General features: G+C 53.3%; 2 protein-coding genes across 4 annotated transcripts in view; both read left to right on the top strand.

The window, feature by feature from the left end:
• SSH1 (slingshot protein phosphatase 1) overlaps window positions 1-14363 on the top strand; it is a 33706-nt gene extending 19343 nt beyond the window's left edge. For 2 of the 3 annotated variants that reach the window (XM_005524305.3, XM_014253973.2), the window contains 11 exons: window positions 660-781; window positions 2028-2096; window positions 2483-2548; window positions 3745-3939; window positions 4250-4343; window positions 5383-5511; window positions 6130-6176; window positions 7381-7527; window positions 8117-8317; window positions 9026-9629; window positions 10061-14363. In XM_005524305.3, the coding sequence (XP_005524362.2) occupies window positions 660-781; window positions 2028-2096; window positions 2483-2548; window positions 3745-3939; window positions 4250-4343; window positions 5383-5511; window positions 6130-6176; window positions 7381-7527; window positions 8117-8317; window positions 9026-9629; window positions 10061-11326 (2940 nt within the window). In that variant the 3' untranslated portion in view covers window positions 11327-14363. The remainder of the gene's footprint in view (window positions 1-659; window positions 782-2027; window positions 2097-2482; window positions 2549-3744; window positions 3940-4249; window positions 4344-5382; window positions 5512-6129; window positions 6177-7380; window positions 7528-8116; window positions 8318-9025; window positions 9630-10060) is intronic. The other variant, XM_088065047.1, reaches the window with a different exon arrangement.
• Window positions 14364-18242: 3879 nt separating this feature from the next.
• LOC148182744 (uncharacterized) lies at window positions 18243-21313 on the top strand. Its single transcript, XM_088065234.1, has 2 exons — window positions 18243-19715; window positions 21177-21313. The coding sequence occupies exons 1-2, from the start codon at window positions 18329-18331 to the stop codon at window positions 21251-21253; spliced, it is 1464 nt and encodes a 487-aa protein (XP_087921360.1). The 5' UTR covers window positions 18243-18328; the 3' UTR covers window positions 21254-21313.
• Window positions 21314-22710: the final 1397 nt, after the last annotated feature.

Below are 22710 nucleotides of genomic sequence, written 5' to 3'. Positions count from 1 at the left end.
GCACTGGTAAATCCTAGATTTCAGAACTGCCTTAACTCCGTGCTGGTTTCCAGCCCTACCGCATTTTCCTGACCGCTCCTTTTGCCCTGGTCCTTGTGTCCAGGTGTGAGTTGGGTCAGGGAACTGCTCTGCCAGGAATGTGTTGTTTTGTTAGATTTCATTTTCCATCCAGCTGACAAACACTAATACAGGGGGAGAGACAGGTCCTTGCTGATTCTCTTGGACACTTTTAAATCAGCCTTGAAATTGCATCAGCTGGGCTGGGCTTTCTTTTGAAGAAATCTGCAGATAAAAATCTGCTGTAAAAGTCACTTCTCTGCAGAGAAGTCGATGCCAGTTGTGCCTCCTGCAGGACTGAGCTATTTCAGTGAAGATTTGGGAGTGGGAGAATCCTCTGAGCCTGCCTGTTTCCAGTTCAGTGCATGACCAATGTTTTTACACTTCCTGCTTGAAACTCCAGAACAAACCTTGGGTTACATCTTGTAGTGTTTCCCCAAACTGGAATTTCGGGTAATTTCAGCCAATCTTCCCCTCACCAAAACAGCAACAAGCCTTGCTGTGTCTTCCACACTGCACTAAATAAAGGTTTTGGGCATAATCAGAGCTTTGAAAGCCTTGTGCAGCAGTGGCAGCACTAATGAGGCAGAGGTGGTTTGCAGGCCGTGCGTTTGGAGAGCGTGTGGACCGACCGCGTGCGCTACATGGTGGTGGTGTACAGCAGCGGGCGGCAGGACACCGAGGAGAACATCCTGCTGGGAGTGGACTTCTCCAGCAAGGAGAGGTAGGTCTGAGCTGGCAACCAGGCAGGATGGGCTCTCTGGCAGCACCAAACTGTCCCCAAGCAGTTGGGTTACCTGCATCTGGAGATTCCAGCAAGACGAAGGACACGGGGCTGAGTTCTCTGACATTTTTATTCAAGAAGGTTTTCAGTCTCTGTGGAATTAAAGGCCGTGGCATCTACCTCACCTGTGGGAGTTTGCTTGCCCACTCCCTGCAAAATGCTCTTGCAGACACATTTCAAAAACTGGAAGTCATTCTCTCCCCCAGACTCCAGTGTGTTGATAGAATGATGCAATGGAGCTGCTTTTGGGGAGTAGCTTTGTTGCCAAATAACCTCAAAAAACAATACTGCAAAAGGAGCTCCAAAACCAACAAACAACTGTGTCAGCAACGAGCTGTTCCTTTTGTCTGACTGATAAGAGCACACAGTATTTGGAAAAGCAAGTGAAATATTTTGTTATCGCAGCCCCTCTGAGATTATTCCAGTTCTGGTGAGTAAACCAAGGCAGAAAAGCTCTTGGCTCAGGGAGAAGGGGCTGGTTTGGCAGAGCTGGAGTCAGAGGCTGGAGCTGCCAGGGTGTTGTGTGTGTTCTCCCAGGATTTAACAAGCTGCCCTGTCCTTGTGGTGCAGCCTCTGTGAGTTTTGTTTAATTCTGGAAAACCTTAGTGGTGGTTTCCCTTGGAAAATGGGAAGGGGAAGCTTTGAGCAGCAGAGGGATCTGTTGGGGGTGGCATTCCTTTGGTGTGCCACAGCAGGGGAAGTTTGCCATATCACCTCTACTCTGAAACAACCTGTTATTAATTTGCTCCTGGTGATTATTGATGTGAGGCAAGAGGAAGGATGGATTTCTGTTGCTGTCTGCATCCCAATTTCCTTTAAAACCTGAATATCTCAGTAGCTTAATTATTTACAGCTGGAAGTTCCTGGCCTTCATTATAGCAGGGTTTTCTTGCCAGATTGCCTGTCTGAACTGGAAGTGTTCTTTTGGGTCAGATAAACCCCTAAAATCCATTTTCATCTGTTCCACTTGTTAGAGTGATCCCATGAAGCAATCACCACGAGTTATCACCTTGTCAGACCTTCAGACTCCAGGTTCCAGTTTTATTTGATGGCCTAAAATATTACCAGGGATTACTAGCGCAAGGCTTGTGGATTTTAAAAATTAAAGAGTATTAATAATTTAGGCTATTGGCATGACCACATAGTGGCCTATATTTAACTTCCTGTCTCACCATCTCTCTTCCAGTAAAAGCTGCACTATAGGAATGGTTCTTCGCCTGTGGAGTGATACTAAAATCCATCTGGATGGGGATGGGTAAGAAACCACATTAAAAGCATAAATGTGAATGTCCTTCCCTACCTGGGGGTTGCTCTAGGAGAGATTCTCCATCACCTTGCAAATGAAGTGCCCATTTTGGATTCATGGCTGCAGAGTTCTCTCACTCATTGAGTTCTTGTCTTGCTGCCCTCACCCTGCTCCCGTGGTTCCAAGGAATGCTCTGAAACCCCCCTGAGGACTGGAGCTCCCATTCCTGGCAGACCTCTTGCCATTCTTACTTGGGAGGCTGGAAAACCAGTGAGAGAAATTCTCATCCTGATTCTTTAGGCCTACGAGTGCCCCAGTGCAGTGGCTGTGTGTAGAGAGCAGGTTGGGGTGCAGAGAAAAGGAGTTTTTGACTCGACTTTCCCTCTCTCCATCAGCGGCTTCAGCGTGAGCACTGCAGGGAGGATGCACATCTTCAAACCTGTGTCGGTGCAGGCCATGTGGTACGTGAGGGGCTGGGCTCAGGGAGAGACTCTTGTTTCTGTCAGTAAATTTAAAAAAAAAAATTATCTGCATTTTAGCCTTCTCCACGATGGGTATTTAGTGAGCTGCAGCAGAGATCTGCTGCTCTGTCAGCAGAGGGCCTGTGGGAATGCTGATCCCAAACCAGGAGCTCCTGCTTCAGCTCAGAGCAGCTCTGTGTCCTTCAGCATGGGGGAAGTGTCACCAGGGAGATGAATAAATATGAAAGATGAGCTTGAATTCCTGGAGCTGCCAAACAAGAATTTCCTCTCTCTGCATGTTTCTCTCACTGGCTGATGGAGGAGGCTCAGGGCCCATTGCCAGCCTGTGGCATTCCCTGTGTCCTGCCCCATTCCTGGGGTTTCTGCAGCCCCAGGTGCCCATTCACCTTCCAGCTCCTGCCATCCCTCCCCTGTGCAGGATTCCAGACCCCTCAAGCAGAGGTGTCTGAGCCAGCAAATTCCTCCCTGAAGAGGCTGCTCTACATGGAACTGCATCTCCCTCTGCCTGGGCAGTGCTGTCTCCCCTTGGAGCCTGGAGAGATCCCTGTCCCTGCAGCATCTCCTAGGGAAGAGATAGAGATGTGGAGAAGGAAGTTGTGCTAGGGATGGTTTGGTACAGAAACAAATAAAACTGTTCCTGACATTTTTTAATTTGGCCCCTCCAGTTGCAAGCCTTGGATGTGGTTGGTGTGTTTGGTGCAACAACTTCGGAGTAGAGCCTTAAAGAAAGGAAAAATTGAGGAGGAAAGGAAGGAAAAAGTAATGTTAGGATTTGCAAAAACAAATGACCCAATCTGGGCCTTGTCCCTGGAGCCTGTCAGGGGCCAGGAATGCTGGTAAATACGCATCAGGCTCCTTGCTGGAGGTGGCTGGAAAATTGTCCCTGTTCTTTATCTTCCTTTGGCTGTACAAGTTGGTTAATGATTAGACCCCAGAGCAACTTGTGCCTCCTTCTTTCCTGTTAATTAGGAGAAGATTTCAGCCCCTGCCTCAGCCCTGCTGTGAGAAGCCCCCAAGGTGCAGTTTGTGCCTCTTTGAGCTCTGACACCATAAATTTCCTGCTTTCAAAGAGCAAACTGCAACAACTAATGCTGAAAATCACTTTTCCTCTGTGAATTTCTCTCAGCTCTTGCTTCGTCTGCTCACAGCTGCCCAAATCTTCTCCCACCCTGCAGGTCTGCTTTACAGATCCTCCACAAAGCCTGTGAAGTTGCCAGGAGGTACAACTACTTCCCAGGAGGGGTGGCCTTGGTGTGGGCCACCTACTACGAGAGCTGCATCAGCTCGGACCAGAGCTGCATCAATGAGTGGAACGCCATGCAGGACCTGGAGTCCACCCGCCCCGACTCCCCAGCCCTCTTTGTGGACAAGTCAGTGCAGCATTTTATTTGGAAAAGTTTGCTTGGCTCATGAAGGAAATCTCCCTTTCTCTCTGTTCTTCCTGGCCTGGTTCATTTCTGGGGTTGCAAAAGCAACAAAAGAGAATTTGTGTGAAATGGTCAGACCTGAAACTGTAGCTTGTGATATAGTGTATGAGCACCAACAAGCTGCTTTTTTTGGGGATTTTTTTTCCCCCTGCCTCATTATTCTCGTAAAAATTCCCTTTAACACAAGCCTTTCCCCTCACTCCTCACTGCTGCCAGCCTGGAATCAACCTCTCCTACTCCTGTTCCTTCCCAGGCCGACAGAAAGGGAACGAACCGAGCGGCTCATCAAAGCCAAGCTTCGGAGCATCATGACCAGCAAAGATCTGGAAAATGTGACTTCCAAGGAGGTAAATATAAAAAATTCTCACTCTTATTCTTCCTGCCAGACTCCCTGTCTGGAGAGTGGTGAGCAGGCACCATATGCCTGTGTGTCCCTGGCTTTAGAATGTGCATTTCAACCGTTCTGTAAAGGCTCTGCTCTGGCTTTGCTGCACCTCCCTCCTGAGAAATCAGGATAATCCCAGTATCAGAACAGTCTTTCAGGACCTCAGTAACAGCTGTGTGACTTTCAAGTTAAATTTTAAGGTTTTCTTTCCTTTTTTTTTACCCTGGACAAATGTCAGAGGACCTTGCAGACAGCATTTTGCTGGTGAGTTTATGGATGGAAAATCACAAATCAAGGCTAGAGCTCGTTTGGATCCATCCTCCAGGCTGTTGTAATCCATCCACCCACGGTGCAGACGTGATCAGAGTGGGAATGGGTTTTTTTGGGGGTGAGTTTTTGGTTTTTAAGGGAGGTTATTAACATGCAAGTGGTAGGAGGAAGCTGAGAACGTGTCTGTCTGTGAATGTGTTCCTCAATCCTGTCGCAGACAAGCTCTTGATTTTTTATCTCTCAAATTATTATTTCTAAGGAGCAGGTACCCCAGAGTACTTTTTTTTCCCCTCCGATGTTATCTGAAGCTATTTACAGCTTCTTAGTTTGGGGATTTAGGATACCAGGATTCCAGGGCAAGGGACAGTGGTTTTAAACTGCCAGAGGGCAGATGGGATATTGGAAGAAGGAATCCTTCCTGGTGAGGGATAGAGATGGAATTCCCAGAGAAGCTGGAATCCCTGGAAGTGTCTGAGGCCAGGCTGGACGAGGCTTGGAGCAATCTGGGATAGTGGAAGGTGTGGAACAAGATGAGCTTTAAGGTGCCTTCCCACACAAACCATTCTGGGATAACTGGAGAGATGCCACATACTGAAATTCCTGGTCTCCAGAGGGCTGAGCCCTGTTGCTGTTTCTAATGAAAAAGTGAAAAGTGTTCTGCAGGGAAGTGCCCACAAATGTTTCTGTTGGACACCAGGATTCCAGTGCCGTCCTTTGTGTTTGCTCTGCAGATCCGAAACGAGCTGGAGAAACACATGAACTGCAACTTGAAGGAATTCAAGGAATTTATAGACAATGAAATGCTGCTGATCCTGGGTCAGATGGACAAACCATCCCTGATTTTTGATCATTTGTACCTGGTGAGTGTCAGGAGCTCCAGGAGAGCTCTGCTGTGCTGTGTCCAATCTTTTGCCACTAGATGGTACTCCAGGCAAAACCAGGCTCTGCGTCTGGAACAAAGACTTCCCAGAGATGAACAGTTTGTGCCTGCTGGGGCTTTTTGTTGTTCTGGAGAAAGTCAGAGGAAATGCTCATGGTTCAAGGCACGACCTGCTTTTTAACAGTTTAAAACTTTTTCTTGTGAAGTTTTGGGGGGAATCCAAAGTGTAACCACCCCCAGAGCTTTCAGGACTTGCCTCAATTCTCACATGTGGCATGTCTAGGATCACAGGTGTATTCACTTTGTTTCCCTGAACTATTTCTCCCTGTGTTTAAAAATCCAGAGTGGCCAGGGGCAGTGATTTGGGATGAGCTCAGTCACACCCTGGCCTAGAGCTGTGGGTGAGTTGTGTCCTGGTCCCTCCTTCAGCAGGTCCCTGCCTGCTCAGGACAGGACCTCAATGCCCTATTCCTGTCTCAGAGGCTGTTCCCAACATTCCAGTCAGCTCAGGGGGATGGCTGGGGTTGGGGGAATTGCAGAACCTTAGGGAAAAGGGCTGTTTTGGGGCCCTTTGGAAACGTGTTTGTGGCTGTTGCAGGGCTCCGAGTGGAACGCTTCCAACCTGGAGGAGCTGCAGGGCTCGGGGTGAGTACTGCTCCTCCCAGACTCCAAACCCTCCACTGTGTGCCTGCAACCCCCCCAGGACTCTGGAGAGGACATTTCTAGACTCTAGGGGTGATTCTCAACCATGGGGTAACTTCCCACCAGCAGCTCTGTGAAGAAATCCCTCCAACCTCACTTTTATCACCAGCACAGAGTGAAAATAACAAAACTTGTCAGTGGTGAGGTCCATCAGGATCTCCATCCCTCAGTGTTCCCAGTGCTGTGCCAGGTGTGAATTCCTGCAGGCTGCAGAGCTGCAAAGGTTGCAGCACTAAGGGAAAAATCTCCATTCAGATGGAGCAGAGCTGCCTGTGGATGAGCAAACTCCTCATCACCTGCCTGGACAGGCAGCTCCAGGTGTCTCTCCCATCCCTGCAGTGCTGCTTGGCTCCATTCCCTGTCACACTTTTTGGATCAGGGAGAATTCTGCCTGTAAATATTTGCTGCTCACTCAAGGCCTGCACCAACCTTGATGTGAGGAACTGAAATTCTTCACAATTTCAGCACAGCTGAAAATGTTTCATTTGGAGTCCTTGGGAACAGATGTCTGCACATCTTGGGACAAGGAGATCAAGCAGGGCGTTAATGATTGTGTCTTGCATTGGGATATGCAGAGTCCAAAGGCAAAGCTGGACAAATTCTGAGACAAATATCCTGTGTCCTTGATTCTTCTCAGTGATAGGAGGTGATAAATCAGTCTGGACATTCATTCTTGGGTACATTGTTATCCCTGCTGTGATTTTGGCAGGAATCAAGAGATAACATGTGACTCTCATGATTTTGGTCAGAAAGGAGAAGGGATGGGGATTGCAGCTAAAACCTGCGGCTGGAGATGATGATTCCTGGGTTATGTTCCCAAATTATTTGCTTCTTTCTGCGTCCCTACGTTCTGGCACAGCATGGAGTTCCTGATTGGGTTACACAGACCCAGAGACTATAAATGGGATAAAATCAACTTTTCCCTCCTGTGCCCAGGCTGTTTGGACAGTTGGGATGTGCTGGCAGTGAGAGGTGGCAGAACGGCCTCCTGAGTGTCCCGTGTCACCGGCTGTAGCAGGGGTTTAGGATTAGGGCTGTAGGTCAAACCTTACAGCTCGTGTTGGGTTGGATTCCATGGATTGACAGTGTCCCTCAGTGCCTGTTTGATGACCATGGCAGCTCAGGGTGTCTCTCCTGGTGCCCACAGCATTGACTACATCCTGAACGTCACCCGGGAGATCGACAACTTCTTCCCAGGCCTGTTCGCATATCACAACATCCGGGTGTACGACGAGGAGACCACGGACCTGCTGGCACACTGGAACGAGGCTTATCACTTCATCAACAAGGCCAAGTGAGTGCTGGGACACCTGGCCCTGGGAGAGGGCACATCCCAGCTCTCTGTGTCTCATCCTGGGCCCTCACAAAGCCACACGAACTGCAGGGCTTTGGCATCATCGTTCCGTGTTCCCGGAGCTCCCTCGTGCCCTGTCCCTTCCTGGACTGGCATTAACCTGTTCCTGGCCCAGCATTTTATTACTACTTTGTTTTGATTCCAAAAGGAAATGAGGATGTTTCCTCTCCTGGAGCTGCTCCAGCCGTGTCTGTTTTGGACCTGCCCCAGCTGTGTCTGCAGACAGAGCCCATCAAACCCTGCTGAGCCTCTGCACTCAGCCTTTTCCCAGTGATCCCAGTATCCAAAGACTTGGATGGAGGCAGGAGGCTTCATGGTGGTCTCTGAAGTGAATGAGGCTTCCCATCTCTAACACCCAGCTTTTCTGGAGAGCGATTCTTCTCCTGGCCCTCATAATCCCAGGCATTCTTCTCCTCCAGAGCCGCGGTGTGGGGTGGGCAGAGCAGGGAGCGCTGTCCCTCCTCCGGTGAAGCCGTAACGGATCCATAACCATGACATGGGATTTATTCTCCTGTTTGTCCTCCTGCAGGAAGAACCACTCCAAGTGCCTGGTGCACTGCAAGATGGGCGTGAGCCGCTCCGCGTCCACCGTCATCGCCTATGCCATGAAGGAATTCGGCTGGTCCCTGGAAAAGGCCTACAATTACGTGAAGCAGAAGCGCAGCATCACGCGGCCCAACGCCGGCTTCATGCGGCAGCTGCTGGAGTACGAGGGCATTTTGGATGCCAGGTAAGGCTTGGGATGAGTGGGAAGGAAAGGAGCTGGTTGTGGATGACATCACAAAGGATTGCTGGGGCTCTGTCAGTGTCACACCCACAGATGTATGAGGGGTGTAGCCTGAAGGGTCCCCTTAGACTGGCACAGGCAGAATCCTGGGCCAGTCGTGCTTTTCCTGTGCCAGGCTCCCTGCATGGAAATTAGCTGGAAGAGCTGCTCTGGGGTAATTCAGTGAGGGTTTCTCTGTGCTTGGGAAGCACGTTTGGATTTCTCAGCAGCCAGTGCTGCTCAGCACAGCATTGTTCTTGTTTTATGAGGCAGAACTGAGCTCGGGCCGCTCTGGAGGCAAAGCGTTCACGGTTCTGTGCCAGCCCTTGGGCTCTGTCACTGCTGTAGCATTTATCTTCTAAGGACAGAGGAGAGAACTCTGTCCCCTGGTTCAGCAGGAGCTGTGCCAGGGGACGTGCAGAGGGGTCAGTTCGGGCTGTTGTGCTCTGAAGGGGCTTCTGTGTCCTGAGGGGTCTCCCAAGGTCCGCACTCAGGGCACTGCTCTGGAATGGGCACATGGTGGGAAAAAAATCCCAGTGCTGAAGATGGTTTGTCCAAGTGGGATCTCAGGTCTGGGCCCAGCCCTTGGGTTCTGGGCTGTGAGGATGGAAGGAAGCTCCTGGCACTGGGCATCCTGCAGGGCAGTCACTCGTGTCCTTGTCCTTTCCCCAGCAAGCAGCGCCACAATAAACTGTGGAAGCAGCAGGCAGAGAGCAACCTGCCCCAGAACACCGACGGCACCACGGGGTCGGGAGACTTCTTACTGGAGAGCTTGGACATCGACCTGGAAAACCGCCTGGCTGACCTGGACATGCCTTCCCAGTCAGCCTACCTGGACAACCGTGCTGGCTCCGACGGGTCCGTGGGCTTCGATTACTGCTTCCGCCGCCTCTCGGACACGCTGCTGGAGAACAAGATTCCTGGGGACAGGGAGGGCTTCTTCCACATGGAGCAGCTGCAGAGGGATGCCCTGGTGGGACAGCCTCCATCTGCAACAACCCAGGGGAGGCTGCTGGAGACGGGAAAGGTCCCAGAGAGAGCAGAGCCACTGGCAGAGCTGCGGGGCTTCTGTGAGAAAGAGGCAAAGAAGAAACTGGACTTCAGCCCCAGGAAGGGAAGGATGGTCCTTGGGGAGCCAGGGGAGGATGGTGTCAGGGAGGAAAATCCCATGGAAAAGTGGAAGCGGCGTTTGTCCATGCACAAGGAGGAGAGCAGGCTCAATAGGGAGAACTTGAATAACAACAACAGCAAAAGGAGTTGCCCAGAGGATTTTGAGGTGCGTATGGAGGTGAGATGGAGGTGATTGGCATGGCTGACTCTACTGCAAGTGAAACTGCTCTTCTCATCCTCATAGCCCAGTTTCATTTGACTTGGATAAAGCCTTTCATTCCATGATGAGCTTCTCCCTTTTCGAGGCGCTTCTGACCAGGGCTTTGCTTGCCCGAGCTGTGGATGTAGATGCCAGAGAGTGCCCAGTGAGTGCCCTGTAAAGTGCTGTGGGCAGCTCGCTTGCATGACCCTCGCTTGGCACGGTAGGTATTCCTTGGAGACACTGTCTGCTGGGAAAGCACGTGGCTTTAGTTCCTGCTGCAGGGCCTGAGGTGGAAATGGGTTTTGTTCCAGATCTCTTTGGCTGTCCCGCACAGTGTGGGCTGTGCTGGTGTCTGTTCCGTGCCCATTGATCTGCCCCTCTTTTCTCTCCTGCAGCACGATGCCGTGTTTGGGATCCTCAGCAAGGTGAAGCCTTCCTACCAGTCCTGCACTGACTGCATGTATTCCTCAGCGGGATTGGCCCCCGACTCCTTCGGGGAGCAGTGCGAGAGGCTCGGCGCCGCGCGGCGCAGCAGCACCATCTGCACCCAGCCCCCGCTCCTGTCCCACCTGCACTCCCACCTGATGGAACACCTGCCCAGCAGGGCACCCCCCGAGGAGCCAGGCAGAACTAAGCATAACGAGGCTCCGCTCCCCCTGGTGCCAGGAGCCGGGTCTGTGGAGGTTGGCACGTGCAGGTCCCTCGATCAGCACTGCGGCCTTTTGGAGAGAGGGAAAGATGCGCCAAAAACCCCCGAAAAAACTCTGCTGCCCAGGAGAAACTCCCACTGTGACAGGAGCCTCCTTCACGCAGAGGTGGTGAGGGAAGAGTCTCTGGCCAGAAAGGACCCCAGACCTACCAAGGACCTGAAGCACCTGTTGTTCAGCAAAGACTTGGAAAAGCCAAGCGCCAATAGTTACTTGATGCAGCACCAGGAGTCGCTGCTCCAGCTGCAGAAAGCGGGATTGGTCAGGAAGCACACCAAAGAGCTGGAGCGCCTCAAGAGCCTGCCCTTGGACGCCTCGGCGCTGCTCAGGGACAGCCCCCTGGGCAGGGTGGACTCCAGCATCGTGGAGGAAAGCGAGGACTTGATGTCCCATCCCGGCCTCGTGCCTCTCCTGGCACCGGCCCCGCTGGTGCCCGGAGACTCAGAGAACGACGTGGAGAAGCTGGGGGTGAAGCGCGTCCTGGAGGGGATCTCCCAAAAAAGCCCCGTGGCGGCCGGGTGCCGCCTGGAGCACACGAGCAGCTTCACCAAGGACTTCCTAAAGACCATCTGCTACACCCCCTCCTCCTCCCGCAGCTCCAACCTGACGCGGAGCTCCAGCAGCGACAGCATCCACAGCGTGCGCGGCAAACCCGGCCTGGTGAAGCAGCGCACGCAGGAGATCGAGACCAGGCTGCGCCTGGCCGGCCTCACCGTGTCCTCACCCCTGAAAAGATCCAATTCCCTCGCCAAGCTGGGATGTCTTAACCTGTCCTCTGAGGACTTGTCGAGTGACGTGGATGTGTCCACCATCACGGACTCCAAGGAGGCCGTGTCCAGCGAGTGCTCCGTGCTCTGTGAGCCCCCGCTGAGGAGTGTGGACGGCACCTCCAAACCAGGGGTGAAGCCTCTGGCTGGGAACTTGAAGAATACGCTTTGGATGGGCAAAAGTTGATGCCTTGCAGGGGGAGGAGGGGGCTGGATTTTGGGGGTTTGCAGCATTTTTTCATTGCACCAGTGCTGTTTTATCATCTGACTTGCAGCAGCTCATCTGGTGCCACCTCCTCGTCCCCTCCTTGTGCTCCGAGAGAGGAGGAAGGAACCACAATGGGTCACGGTGAAGGGCACAAGGGAAATAAAATGTGTTGCATGGCTTAGAGGAGGACTTGGTGTTTGACTTGCCTGTTGTCCTGCAGGATGCTCTTCCTAGTACTGTTTGCCAAGTGTAATAACGTGAATTTGTGTGTGGTTATGGATAGATATTTGTATCTCTATCTATCTATCTATATCTAAAATGCTGAAATATTCTGTTTCAAAGACTCAAAGTAATTATTTGTGACTTTTTTTTTACAGAACAAACACAAGTCTCTATTTAAACAGGGCACTTGTGGAAAATCCTTAAAATGGTGACACGCACACTACCTCTGTTCTCGCTGGCTTTTCATTCTGGTTTGTTGTTTGGGGCTTTTATCCCAAAGGCTTTTCCCAGAATTCTTGCTGTTGTTTGAAGGAATTCCCTTAGCTGTAAAGGCCTGGAGGAGTGTGGGCACAGAGGCTTCCCTGGGCCGTGGCTGGGAGGTGGCAGAGGGCTGAGCTGTGTCCGTGGGGACGCCGATGTCACCCTGGCTGTGTGGCTGTCACAGGTGTTGTGCTCTTGGGGTGTTTTGCTGTCGTCGTGGTCGGTGTTGTCCCAGTGCTGACAGAGCCTGTGGATCCCTCGTGATGTGAAGCTGTGTCAGTGTCGTGGATGCTCTGGGGACCCTCTGTCACTGGGCTGTGACGTGAGGTGGCCGAGGAGGGGTGGCTCTCCTGGAGCCCCAGTAGGTGCCAGAGTCTTTTGTGGTTGTGCTGTCAGTTTTGTAGGACAATCCCCCCGTCCCTGGGGAGCTGCTGGAGGAATCCTGGCTGGAATCCTGGCTCATGGTGGGTGTCAGGAGCTCCAGAGCCAGGCTGGGCCTGTCCCAGGCCCCACAGGGCTGTGTGTGAATCCTGCTGGGGGGAGCAGTCGGGCAGAAGTGCGGACACGCTCTGAGGGGAGGGATGTGCCGGGGATGTCCGTTCTCTCAGCCCAGTGTTACCCCCTCCTGCCAGGGCTGGTGCTTGGATCACAGCAGTGCACACATTCCATGAGGAATGCACACTTTCTGTATTTTTGGCAACCAACCTGGTCAAGAGCTGCTCCACACGAGCCCTCACTGAGTGCAGAGGGAAGAGCCTGGGAGGTGAGCAGGGGATGTGCTCCAAATCTCGCTGCCCCCTGATCCCATCTGAGGCCTTGTGCCTTTGGGTGATGTTTTGAAGTAAATTTGGGGGGGTCAAACAGGTGGATTTGCTCACCCTGGTTGTGTGTGAGTATTCCCACATTTTAAAATCTCCATGGAAAGGCTTTCTTGCAGCTCCCCTCTGTGAGGTGGGGCAGAGCCAGGCTGCAGCAGCTGCTCTGAACTGCATTGATTGAAAATCCAATGTCTCAAAGAGAGGAGCTATGCATTTTCCTGCCCTAAATGCCTGGAGTTCCCTTTTCTCCCTTAAGCATAAGATCCTGCATGTTTCATTTGTGTGAGGAATTGTAGGGGCAGGCAATCAGTGAATAATTGTCCCTCCCGAAAGAGTCTGAATTTGATTTGCACTTGTTCCAGCCAGGAGAGCTGGTGTGGAGCAAAAGCTGCTCCTGGAGGGAAGTTTTGCAGGAGCCTCTGCTTGGTTTGGGCTGCGGCAGCGCTGGGTCGTGCTCAGGGCAGGATGAAACCCCAGGAGCCACGGCCGGATCCATTCCCTGTGTTTGGATCATCTTTCTGCACCCAGATTGGGATTTGGGAAGGGGCAAACGGGAGGTCCCGGGGCTCTTGGGTGCCGCAGGGTCGGAGCAGCACCGGGGAAACCTCCGTGTCCCCTGCCCGGGCCAGTTCCACCGTCACCCTCGGCTCTCCAGGGCCACCCGCAGGTTATTATTCTGTGTGCTGCCGACCCTGCCTGAAGGAAGAGGTGCTGGGGACGGTTTTGAATGAATTTCTAAAGTTCCGTGAGCTGATACGAGCGAACATCTGATTTCCTTCCTGTTTCTCGAGTGCCTGCCGAGCTCTGCCGCGTCCGACCCGCCGCGTTCCGAGGCTCAGCTCGGCACCCTCCGCCTTCCCCCGCTGCTGCTCCCGCCTGGACCAGCCCCAGGCCACGCTCGGGGCTCGGGGCTCCCTCCCTGCGTGCTCGGGATACAGACACGGCTTGCTGGGAGCTGCTCCGGAGCTCCGCTGTGCCATTCCCGGGGGGTTGTAGCCAAACCTCCCCCGTCCCGTCGGGTTTTGTTGCATGACAAGGTTGATGTGCTCGTCCTCCCCACGTGTCGTACGTGTCCTTACGATGGAGTGCCTTACTCATAGTTTACAAACACTGTGTATCTGCTGAGCTGTTGGACTCTGCTGTTGGCTGTTCTCTGGGGAGTTTTTGGTGCTTTCGGTGTTTCCGGTGGCAGCGAGGCCGTCCCTCCTCCTGTCCTGCCCTCCCGTCCCCGCCGGGCTCGGCGCTGCTCATCTGCTCCCGCTTCCCTCTGCTCTGGGTGCCGGTGGCTGCTCCCGGTGTCCCCGTTTATCCCGTTTATCCCGTTTATCCCATTTATCTATGCATCGCTGCCGGAACGCGGCCGGGGTGTGCAGGGACACATCTCGTCACCGACCACGCTTTGCTCGGCAGATCCAAACCCTATCCCGGTCCTGCCAGAAATCCTGGAATGCACAAACCGGCACCTTATTCCCGGCCGTGTCACCGTGTCCCGCTGGGGACAGTCCCGGTCAGTCCCTGAGGAGGGGGATGAGTGATGTGTTCCTGTTCCTGTGCATTGCTGTACTCCATAACAATATTCCTTTATTCCATGGTATTTCTTATCCCAGTTTTATATGGAAATCTGCAGGATTTTTGTACTGTATGTCCGTGGGAGGGATGCATCATGCACTTTTTTTTTTTACTTTTGTTTGTAAAAATGTTCTGGATATTTTATGTGCTTCTTGTGAGGAAAAAAAATAAACTTTTTTTTTTTTTTTCCTTTTACAAATGACTTTTGTAGTTTTCTTTGAAGTTGGAGTGGGAAGGAACAGGAGCTGAAGGGGTGGGAGGAAAAGGAGGGAATGGGACATATCCCAGGAGCCTGCCCTGTGTTATCATTCCCCACCAATCCTGGCGCTGCTTCCCTCATTTTTGGGTCCTGGCTGTTTTCTGATGCTCCTGAAGGCTGGATCCAGGGGAACAGGATGGAAATCAGTCATTCTCCACCTGGTTTCTTCAGAGACCCCAGACTGGGTTCAGGAGCAGCCACTCACCTTCCAGAAAGGATGCCGGCAGTGGAACAGCAGCACATGGAAAAGTGACACCTGCACCTTGCTGAGCCTGGAAAATCCCACCTGGGAGCTGCCCTTGATGCTGCCACAGCAACGTGTGGGCTGTGGAATTCCTGCAGGCCCTGCTGGTCCCCTCAGCAGAGCCACGAGCCAGGTGTGGAAGCCCAGGAGCTCCTGCAGGGAATCACATGGACAGCAGCTCTCTGGCTGGGGAAATCATCTGCAAACGATCCCAGGGCACTGCCCTGGGTGGGTTTGGAGCATTTGGGTCTCCTTCACCTGAGGGTATCCCCAGGGGAGGGACGGATCTCCAGGTGTGGGAGCTGGAAGCGGATCTGTCCCTGCCCTGATCCAGGACCCCAGCACGGAGCACTTGGCAGAGGGAACGAGGCCTGGCTGGAGCTCCCCAGATGTGCTGACACCATGGCACGGGAGGGAGAACAGCGGGAGCAGGGGGTGGATGGCGCTTGTACACCCCGGGCTTAACTCTCACCAGAGCTGTGAAGCTCACACTGAGCTGGGAGCCCCAGAGCTCTGGATTGGGAAGAGCAGCTTCCCGCTGTTGTTTGAGGTCCTGGAGCACGGCCTGTCCCTCAGCCAACACCGTTTTGGGGTCATTGTTTACTGTTGGTTCATTTAACTCACACATCCCTTGGCTGGGTCGGCAGAGACGTCGCTCCCTGCTCAGTTCAGCTTCCTGAAGATGGAGCTTCCCCACGGAGCTGTTCCCAGCTCCAGAGCTGGGTGTGGGTTGGATATGGGGAACCACAAGATGCGACTGTGGAATGGCTGGAGCATGCCCAAGCTGCCGGTGAATCCCTGGCTGGTTTTTTGTTCTTGTTAGGATTGGAAATTGGTCCTTTTCTGAGCGGTTCCTCCCGGCCCAATGTTACATCCTGTTGTGATGTTGCCATGGCAAAACCAGGCAACATCTGGAGCAACACAAATTCTCTCCAGCGACCAGGGAGGGTTTATTTATAGCCTCCCAACCAAAGGAGATGCCTGAGCCTGGAGCTGCCGTGGGCAGGGGCAGCCTGGCACTGGGTGCCCTCCTGGCTGGGAACTGGGGTGGTGGGAAGGTGCAGGGTCCAACTGTGCCCCTCGCTTCTCCCCGTGGAGGAGCTGCAGGTGCTCCAAAGCTGATCTCCTCAAGGACCCTCTGATGGGAGGACGGTTCCCTGCCAGCATTTCCCAATTCCATGTGGAGTTGGCGACTTTAATGTGTTTTTGGGTGAAAAGATGAGGTTTGGCAGGAGGATGAGGCTGATTGTAGCACACAGAGAAGCCACAGGAAGGACTCTGGGGGTTGTGGCTGCATTTCCACACTGGCAGAGGAGAAGCTGCTGTCTGGCAACGGTTCTCCAGCTGCCTGCAGCCCCAGGATGGTGCCTCAGTGTCCATTCCTGCTGGGCCATGGCTGAACAGCCACTCTGGCCTCTGCAGAGGTGGAAATGTAAATATTTTTTCTCAGCAGAAGCTGTGAGTTGGCACTGCCAAGGCCAGAGGAGTCGGTTCCTGCAGCGGGCACAGGCCAAGCTGTGCTGCCGGTCAGGTTTGCTCCAGCCTTGTTGAGTATTCCCTAAAAGTCTCTTCCTCCCTGTGTTTGAAGGACAGGGCTGCAGCAATGCTGCAGCAGCTGCCATTTCCTTTTATGCAGAGGGTTCAGGAGCAGAACCACATTGGTGCCATGTCAGAGCTCTGAGGAACCTGGAACATGGAACACAAGGCCCAGGGCAGGTCCCAGGACACGGTCGTGCCCCTTCCACACCAACCCTGGGCTCTGCAGTCCCCACACAGGACAAGCCCAAACCACCACGACGTCCCCAAATCATGAGGGTTTGTGAGAAGCCCAGAAGGAATTTGGGTTTTTCATGAGGGCTCGAGGGGAACACCTGGAATTATTGATTGGGTCACAGTGCCAGTGTTGAGTTCATGCCAGGGGGGGTAACTTGGCTGTGAAATTCCTCACTCCTGCACCTGCCAGCACATCTTGCTCAGCGAGATTTCCCTACCTGTCAGGACTGCTGCTGCCAGGTTCTCCTGCTGCTGGTGTTGGCAGGAGCAGCAGGAGCCCGGCCACCAGCCCTGATCCCGCTGGGAATTGGTTGTGTTTGCTCTGGGCAGGGATTTAAGACTTCCAGTGGAAACAAACGGGGTTTTGTCTGTGCAGAGCAGCTCTGCACCGTGCACTGATAAAGAACTGTCCCAGCAAGGGGCCTGGCTGGCTCCAGGCCAACAAGGGCTGGGATAACCCTCATCCCCTCGCTCCTTCCCCTCGGCAGTGGCCGGGATTCACTCCAGACATGGGATGAGGTGGTGGCATCATGGTCCAGGTGTCACCCGGGCAGCTGCTGTGTGTCTGTGGTACTCAGAGGCTGCCGGGGTCCTTGAGGTCTCTGGATGAGGCCCTGTGGGATTTTCCAGCCTCATGGAATATCAGGGGATGCCTTTGGGCTGGGGCCAGGTCCTGTTTGCCAACTCTTTAGGTGCCACAGGGGTAACTCAGCCCTGACACCGCAGAGGTTCCTGTGCAGGCATCTCTTTTGGGATGATCTAGGTGTCCTCCTGCATCCTGCCTCGGGATGCTTCCCGGCTCGGGGAACCATAAAAGGCAAAGCACAGGGGCAGCGGCTGGGCCGGGAGCTGAGCTGGGAGCTGCGGCTCGCTGCAATGCCAGGCATCCCAGCTGTGTACAAACGGATTAGAGCCCTCCAGCTCTCCGGCTCCACCGCCTTCCGGAGGGTGATCCAAAGGGAGGAACGTTCTGCTGGGAGGGTTATTTAGAGAAATACCCAGAGTGTTAATAGGGGTTTTTGATAAGTTGTGTTTCAGAGTCTCGGCAGGGAAAGATGTGTGTGAGGCTGCTGTCAGGCTTTCTGTCACAGCAATTCCCTTTGCCATAATGTATTCCCACAGATCATTCCAGCCGCTCCAGCTCTGCCCCGCGCGCTCTGTGCAGGCAGCATCTCTCCCCCAAATTCTGGGATGCAGCCCAAGGCTGAGCGCTGCTTCCAAGGAAGGAGCACTGGGGGAGCCACTCTGCGTCCAACGGGCGCGGGGCAGGGAGGAGGGAACAGGGGCACGGGTTTCCATCTCTCCGTGGAAGCCACAGGGAGCTGATCCTGCCCAGACAGCCTGGCAGTAAATCCCTCTGGAAGCAGCAGAATTGCAGGGAAGTCTGGATTGCTGCACAGGACTGGGGGGAGCTGTTGCTGGAGGAGCTTGGGGAAAGAGGAGAATCCCTGTAGAAGGATACAGATGGGAAGCAAGTCCTGACTGTGAAGTGCCATGGATCAGCAAATTAGCAGCTGGAGGGGGTTTTTCCAGTCATCCGGGTGGGATGTGTTTGGGTAGGGACCAGCATGGCATCAGCTGGGTGTGGTGTCAGGAGTGACAGAGCACGGGCTCCGTCGTGCCAACGGGATGTTCCTCTCCTCTGGCCATGAGGCCAAGGAACGCTGGTTCACATGACCCAGGCTCTGATGCTTCCAAGTGCCGCTGTCTCCCAGAGCGGAGCGAGGAGGAGGAGGCGGTGCTGAAAGCCTGCCGAGACCCAAGGTGGGAAAAATCTTGGCTGGCCAGTCCCAAAGCACTTGGAAGCAGGAATTACGGTGACAGAGCTCCCGGCCATGGAAGCCTCCACCTGGCAGTACTGTGGATATTTACGGGATGACACCAGTAAGGCGAGGGGGAGAGACTGCCCAGCTTCCAGGGGAGACTCCGCAGGGACGTGTGAGGATTATCCACTGCTGCAGCTCAGCCAGGAGGGCCTGGGACACAGCCGGGAGCGGGGGGATCTCCCCAACCTCCGGAGCGACACCGCAGGCCCTGCCAAGAGGTCAGAGATGAGCAGCAGCAGTGGGCAGAGAGGGCAGCGGGGGCCGGCAGGGGAGCTGTGCCTGGAGGAACATCCCGTGTCCAAGGGGTGCAGGACAGGCCGGGAGGGAGAAGCTCCTCCGAAGGTGTACGAGCTGGAGGTGGTGCCCAGGAGGGTGGGCACGGGCAGGACGGTGAGGCCGGTGGTCTACAGGCTGGAGGAGAGCGAGTACCGGCGCCTCATCCAGGAGGCAGAAACGGAACCTGAGGAGGAATGGGAAGACACGGAGGACACACTGCTCTTGATTGAAGAGGGCTACGCAGGGGATGGGAAGGTGGCAAGCCCGAGCCTCAGCAGGCTCAACTCCTTGGAAAGAGTCCTGAGGAGGCAGATGAGCCGCTCGGACTCAGAAAGCAGCGTGGAGAGCAGGCAAGTGACCAAACTGAGCCCCAAGGGCCCCTCGGAGGGGAACAAACCGACCGTGCCCGTCAGGTCCGACAGCTTCGAGCGCAACGCCATCCTCATGGATTACATCCTGCAAAGCAAGCAGGAGGCAGGCACTCCTGTCTCCTACAGCCCCAGGGACAGCAGCAAGGCAGCCGAGAGCCTGAGGCAGGCGTGGAGCTTCGGCCCCCAGCCCGATGGAACACTTGACCTGTGCCAGAATGGCCAGGCCAGCGAGGAGGATCCAGCCAGGAAGCCTGAGCAGGAGCAGCAGGTAGTGAAGAGCCTGGAGAGAATGGTCCCTGTAGTCACAAATTATCCCTCGTCAGCCAGAGACACCGGGAGGCTTTCGAGACAGAGCAGCAGCCAGCTCCCGGAGAGCAGGGAGCAGCTCGGAGGTGAAGCTGATGAACTCGATTCCTACATCCCGAAAAAAACACCCCCGGTCCCCCCTGTCAGGACCCACAGCAAGGAGAGCCTGGCTCTGAGTATGAGCAAGGCTGTGGCGCTGACGGAGGCGCTGCTGGAGCCCCTCGGCGATGAGGCCAAGGCTGGCAGGGAGCAGCGGGCAGCGGCGGGCACAGAGCTGCTCCCTGGAGGCAGGACTGCGGGAGGAGGGGGCTCGGAGGAGCCGGAGCGGAAGGGGAGGCAGAGTCAGGAGGATGAGAATGTGCTTAAAGTTGCCGATGCCAAGAAAACCTTCGAAAAGCCCAAGGCGTCGGAGGGGACGGCAGCAGCACCAGCGCCCAAAAAAGGTGAGGAGTGAGGGGTCCCGGCTCTGCCGTGGGGCTGGGGGGTCGTGGAGGTCTCTGGGGCAGGTGGGAACACGGCCGTGGATGGGAAGTAGCTGCCGGGAATAGCCAGGTGACAGACGGGGTGTGCTCAGGGCACACGGAATCTGAGGAGGCAGGATGGGAATCAGGTGTCGGTTCAAAGCCCTTGGTGCAGTGAAACTCTTTTAGAGAAAGATTTGTTTTGTCAGACTCCTGTGTAGGAATAAGTACAATTTACTGTTTCTCACAGCAGCTACGCTGCAGCAGTGTCCATAGGATCCATCCTCCCAATGCCATGTGGGATTATTGGCCACCCCAGGCACTCGGTGAGCCAATGTAATTTTATTTTAGCTATAAAAAAGCAGCATTATTTTCTCTGAATTCTTTTTCTCTTGCACTGTGACTTCATTGAATAAGCCTTTCAGGATAATGACATCAACTTGGAAACCCTTTCAGCGAGAAATATATGGAGAAGTGAACTCTGTTGAAATTTTCCTGGTAAAACAGCAGCTCTGCAGAAATAGGAGGGATAGAAATGAGTGTTTGTGTGAGAGTTTGGATCCCGCAAGGAGCCACCCGACCCACGCTGCTTAACTCCCATCTTCTGTTCGGTGACAATCTGCAATTGTGCATTTCCTTATAAGGGAAAATAAGTGTTTTAAGGCACAGGAAATCTGTGGTGGCTTTGAACTGAGTTTGCTTAAAAAATAGGTGTGATCGGTTACTGTCGCGACGGAGTCGGAGCGTGAACGTGCCACAGTTTGTGCGTGTCAGGGATGACAAAATCCCAGCAGGGATGGCAAACAGCTCCCCTGCTCTCGGGAGGCAGCTGAGGACACATGTAGAGAAATAGAGGTGGGAGATATTTGTCACTGCAAGCGCTGCCAGGCTCAGAGCACAGGGAGGGGTGGTGGCATCTGAGTGTGCGTCTCCACACTCCTCGAGAGGGAGCTTGGCTGGTGTCACTGGGGCACTGCGATGTTTGATCAGCTCATCCTTCCCCGGGTGGAAGGAGTCCACATGGAATAGGTCTGGCTGAAGAAGGGGGTAAGAAGGGATACAAGGAATCAGCTCCCTCCTCAAGGCAATAGCAGCTGCAGCCCAATCCCTCCTGACATATTTTCACCTCCTTGTTCCCCAGAAGAAACAGGGAGGGATAAGAGACAATATTCCAGTGCTGAGCCGTGGAAATGTTGCAATAAAAACATCACAGACTCAAGGATTGGTTGTGGTTGGGAGGGACCTCAAAGCCCATCTCGTTCCACCCCCTGCATGGGCAGGGACACCTTCCACGGGAGCAGATTCCCATTTTGCTCTTTCCATGACATTCTGTTGGGGTTTTAAAAGCTGGGTCAAACATTGATCTTCCCAAATCCCAAACATGGACACCTCACCTGGATTTACCCTTATGTGTTTCCTTAATTATACCTCTGATTTTTCCAGCACCTTTGGTCCAACCTGGTCCTAGACAGCAGGGAGAGAAACAGAAGGAGATGGCAAAAGAATTCCAAAGTGCTTGAATAGTGAGGCTCTGTGATCAGTGCCCAGAAACCTCAGCACCCAGCCCTGCCTCCTTCCCTGCCTGCCTGATTTTTTCCTGCTGTTCAGGATGCTAGGAATTGTCAATCCCAGGATATTCGTGTTGTAAATAAAATACAACTTGCTTTTTGCTTTTTGCTTTTTTGCTTTTTCTCTTTTTTTCTTTTTCTTTTTTTTTTTTTTTTTTTTTTTTCCAGTTCTGCTTTCTTGTCTCTCTCCTCCTCGTTAATCACCCGGAGACAGCAACAAAGGAAATCCCATCTGTTGCAAGCAATTGCTTTGGGTTTATTTGGTGGCCCAACATTTTAATTAGGTATTGGGACCTGCCTCCCCTTCACTGCAGAAATAGAAAAGAAATGAAAATATATTTCATAATCCTGTCTAATGATGGAGAAAAATACATGAGGAAATGTATTAGCTTGAATTTAGAGGTTTCTTTTTGCTGTAAAAGCTCATTTTTTGATGTCTTTCTTCCAGTTGAGTTGGGAGGGATGTGTCTGTCACCGATATTACTGCACAAAAAGGTGTGAGAATAGGGAGATGCAGTAATAGATGGGCTGGATGAAATTTATTTTAAATCATTAATAACAATAGCATCAATTATTAATGCACATCCTGGCCTAATGTTCACTCATTCCTTATCCATCTCCAGCATCCTCCAGCCCTTCCAAGCAGCACAGGAGCGGTGTCAGCGCAGGATTCACTCATCACAGTGGATTTTATTGCCCTCTGGGAAGGGGGGTTGTGAATGACCCCAGTTCTGGGGTCTGGAAGTAGCACAGTGGTGGTTCCACATCACACAGAACTGGGAATAAAGCTCGGGGTGCTGGCTCCCAACCCTCTCCTTTAATCCACGTTTTTCTCTTTCCTTGCCACCACCCTCAGACACTTCTCCCTTCCTGGCTGGTGTTCGATGGAACATTTTGCTCTCCTTATCTTCATTCCCTAATTCTACAGCTCCCCTTTCTGGCCAAGGATTGAATAAGGCCAGTCCAAAGGGATTTTGCTCTCCCTGTCTCTCCAAACCCTTTGCAGGCTCTGGGGAATGCTTCCCTGGGCAGAGCACATCCTCCCAGCCAGAGACAGAATCGATTTCCCATTATCCAGAGCCCTTACGTGGTGGCTCTGAGAACGATTTCATCTTGGCAGCTGCTCAACAGTTGATGCTCATGGAAATGTCTCTCACAAACCAGGACTGGGTGCACTTTCATAAAGCTGCCCCGTGCCCACAGACATGGAGGAATCAAGGCAGAAAAAAGTAAATTAATGCTGAGAGTACTTTCCACACAGGGAAAGTGGAGGACGGAGGGTTTGTCACTGCAATCAGTTCAGATTTCAGAGAATCCCAGAATCCCAGAATGGTTTGGGTTGGAAGGGACTTTAAAATCCATCTAATCCCAACCCTCTGTTATGGGCAGGGAACATTTCCCTGCACTAA

Source organism: Pseudopodoces humilis, chromosome 20, assembly GCF_049639895.1.
Source record: "Pseudopodoces humilis isolate 2021_Gansu_Grassland_sample_001 chromosome 20, ASM4963989v1, whole genome shotgun sequence".
Taxonomy (NCBI): domain Eukaryota; kingdom Metazoa; phylum Chordata; class Aves; order Passeriformes; family Paridae; genus Pseudopodoces; species Pseudopodoces humilis.
Note: the sequence above shows the minus strand (reverse complement) of the source record. Positions and strands in the feature narration are given on the sequence as shown.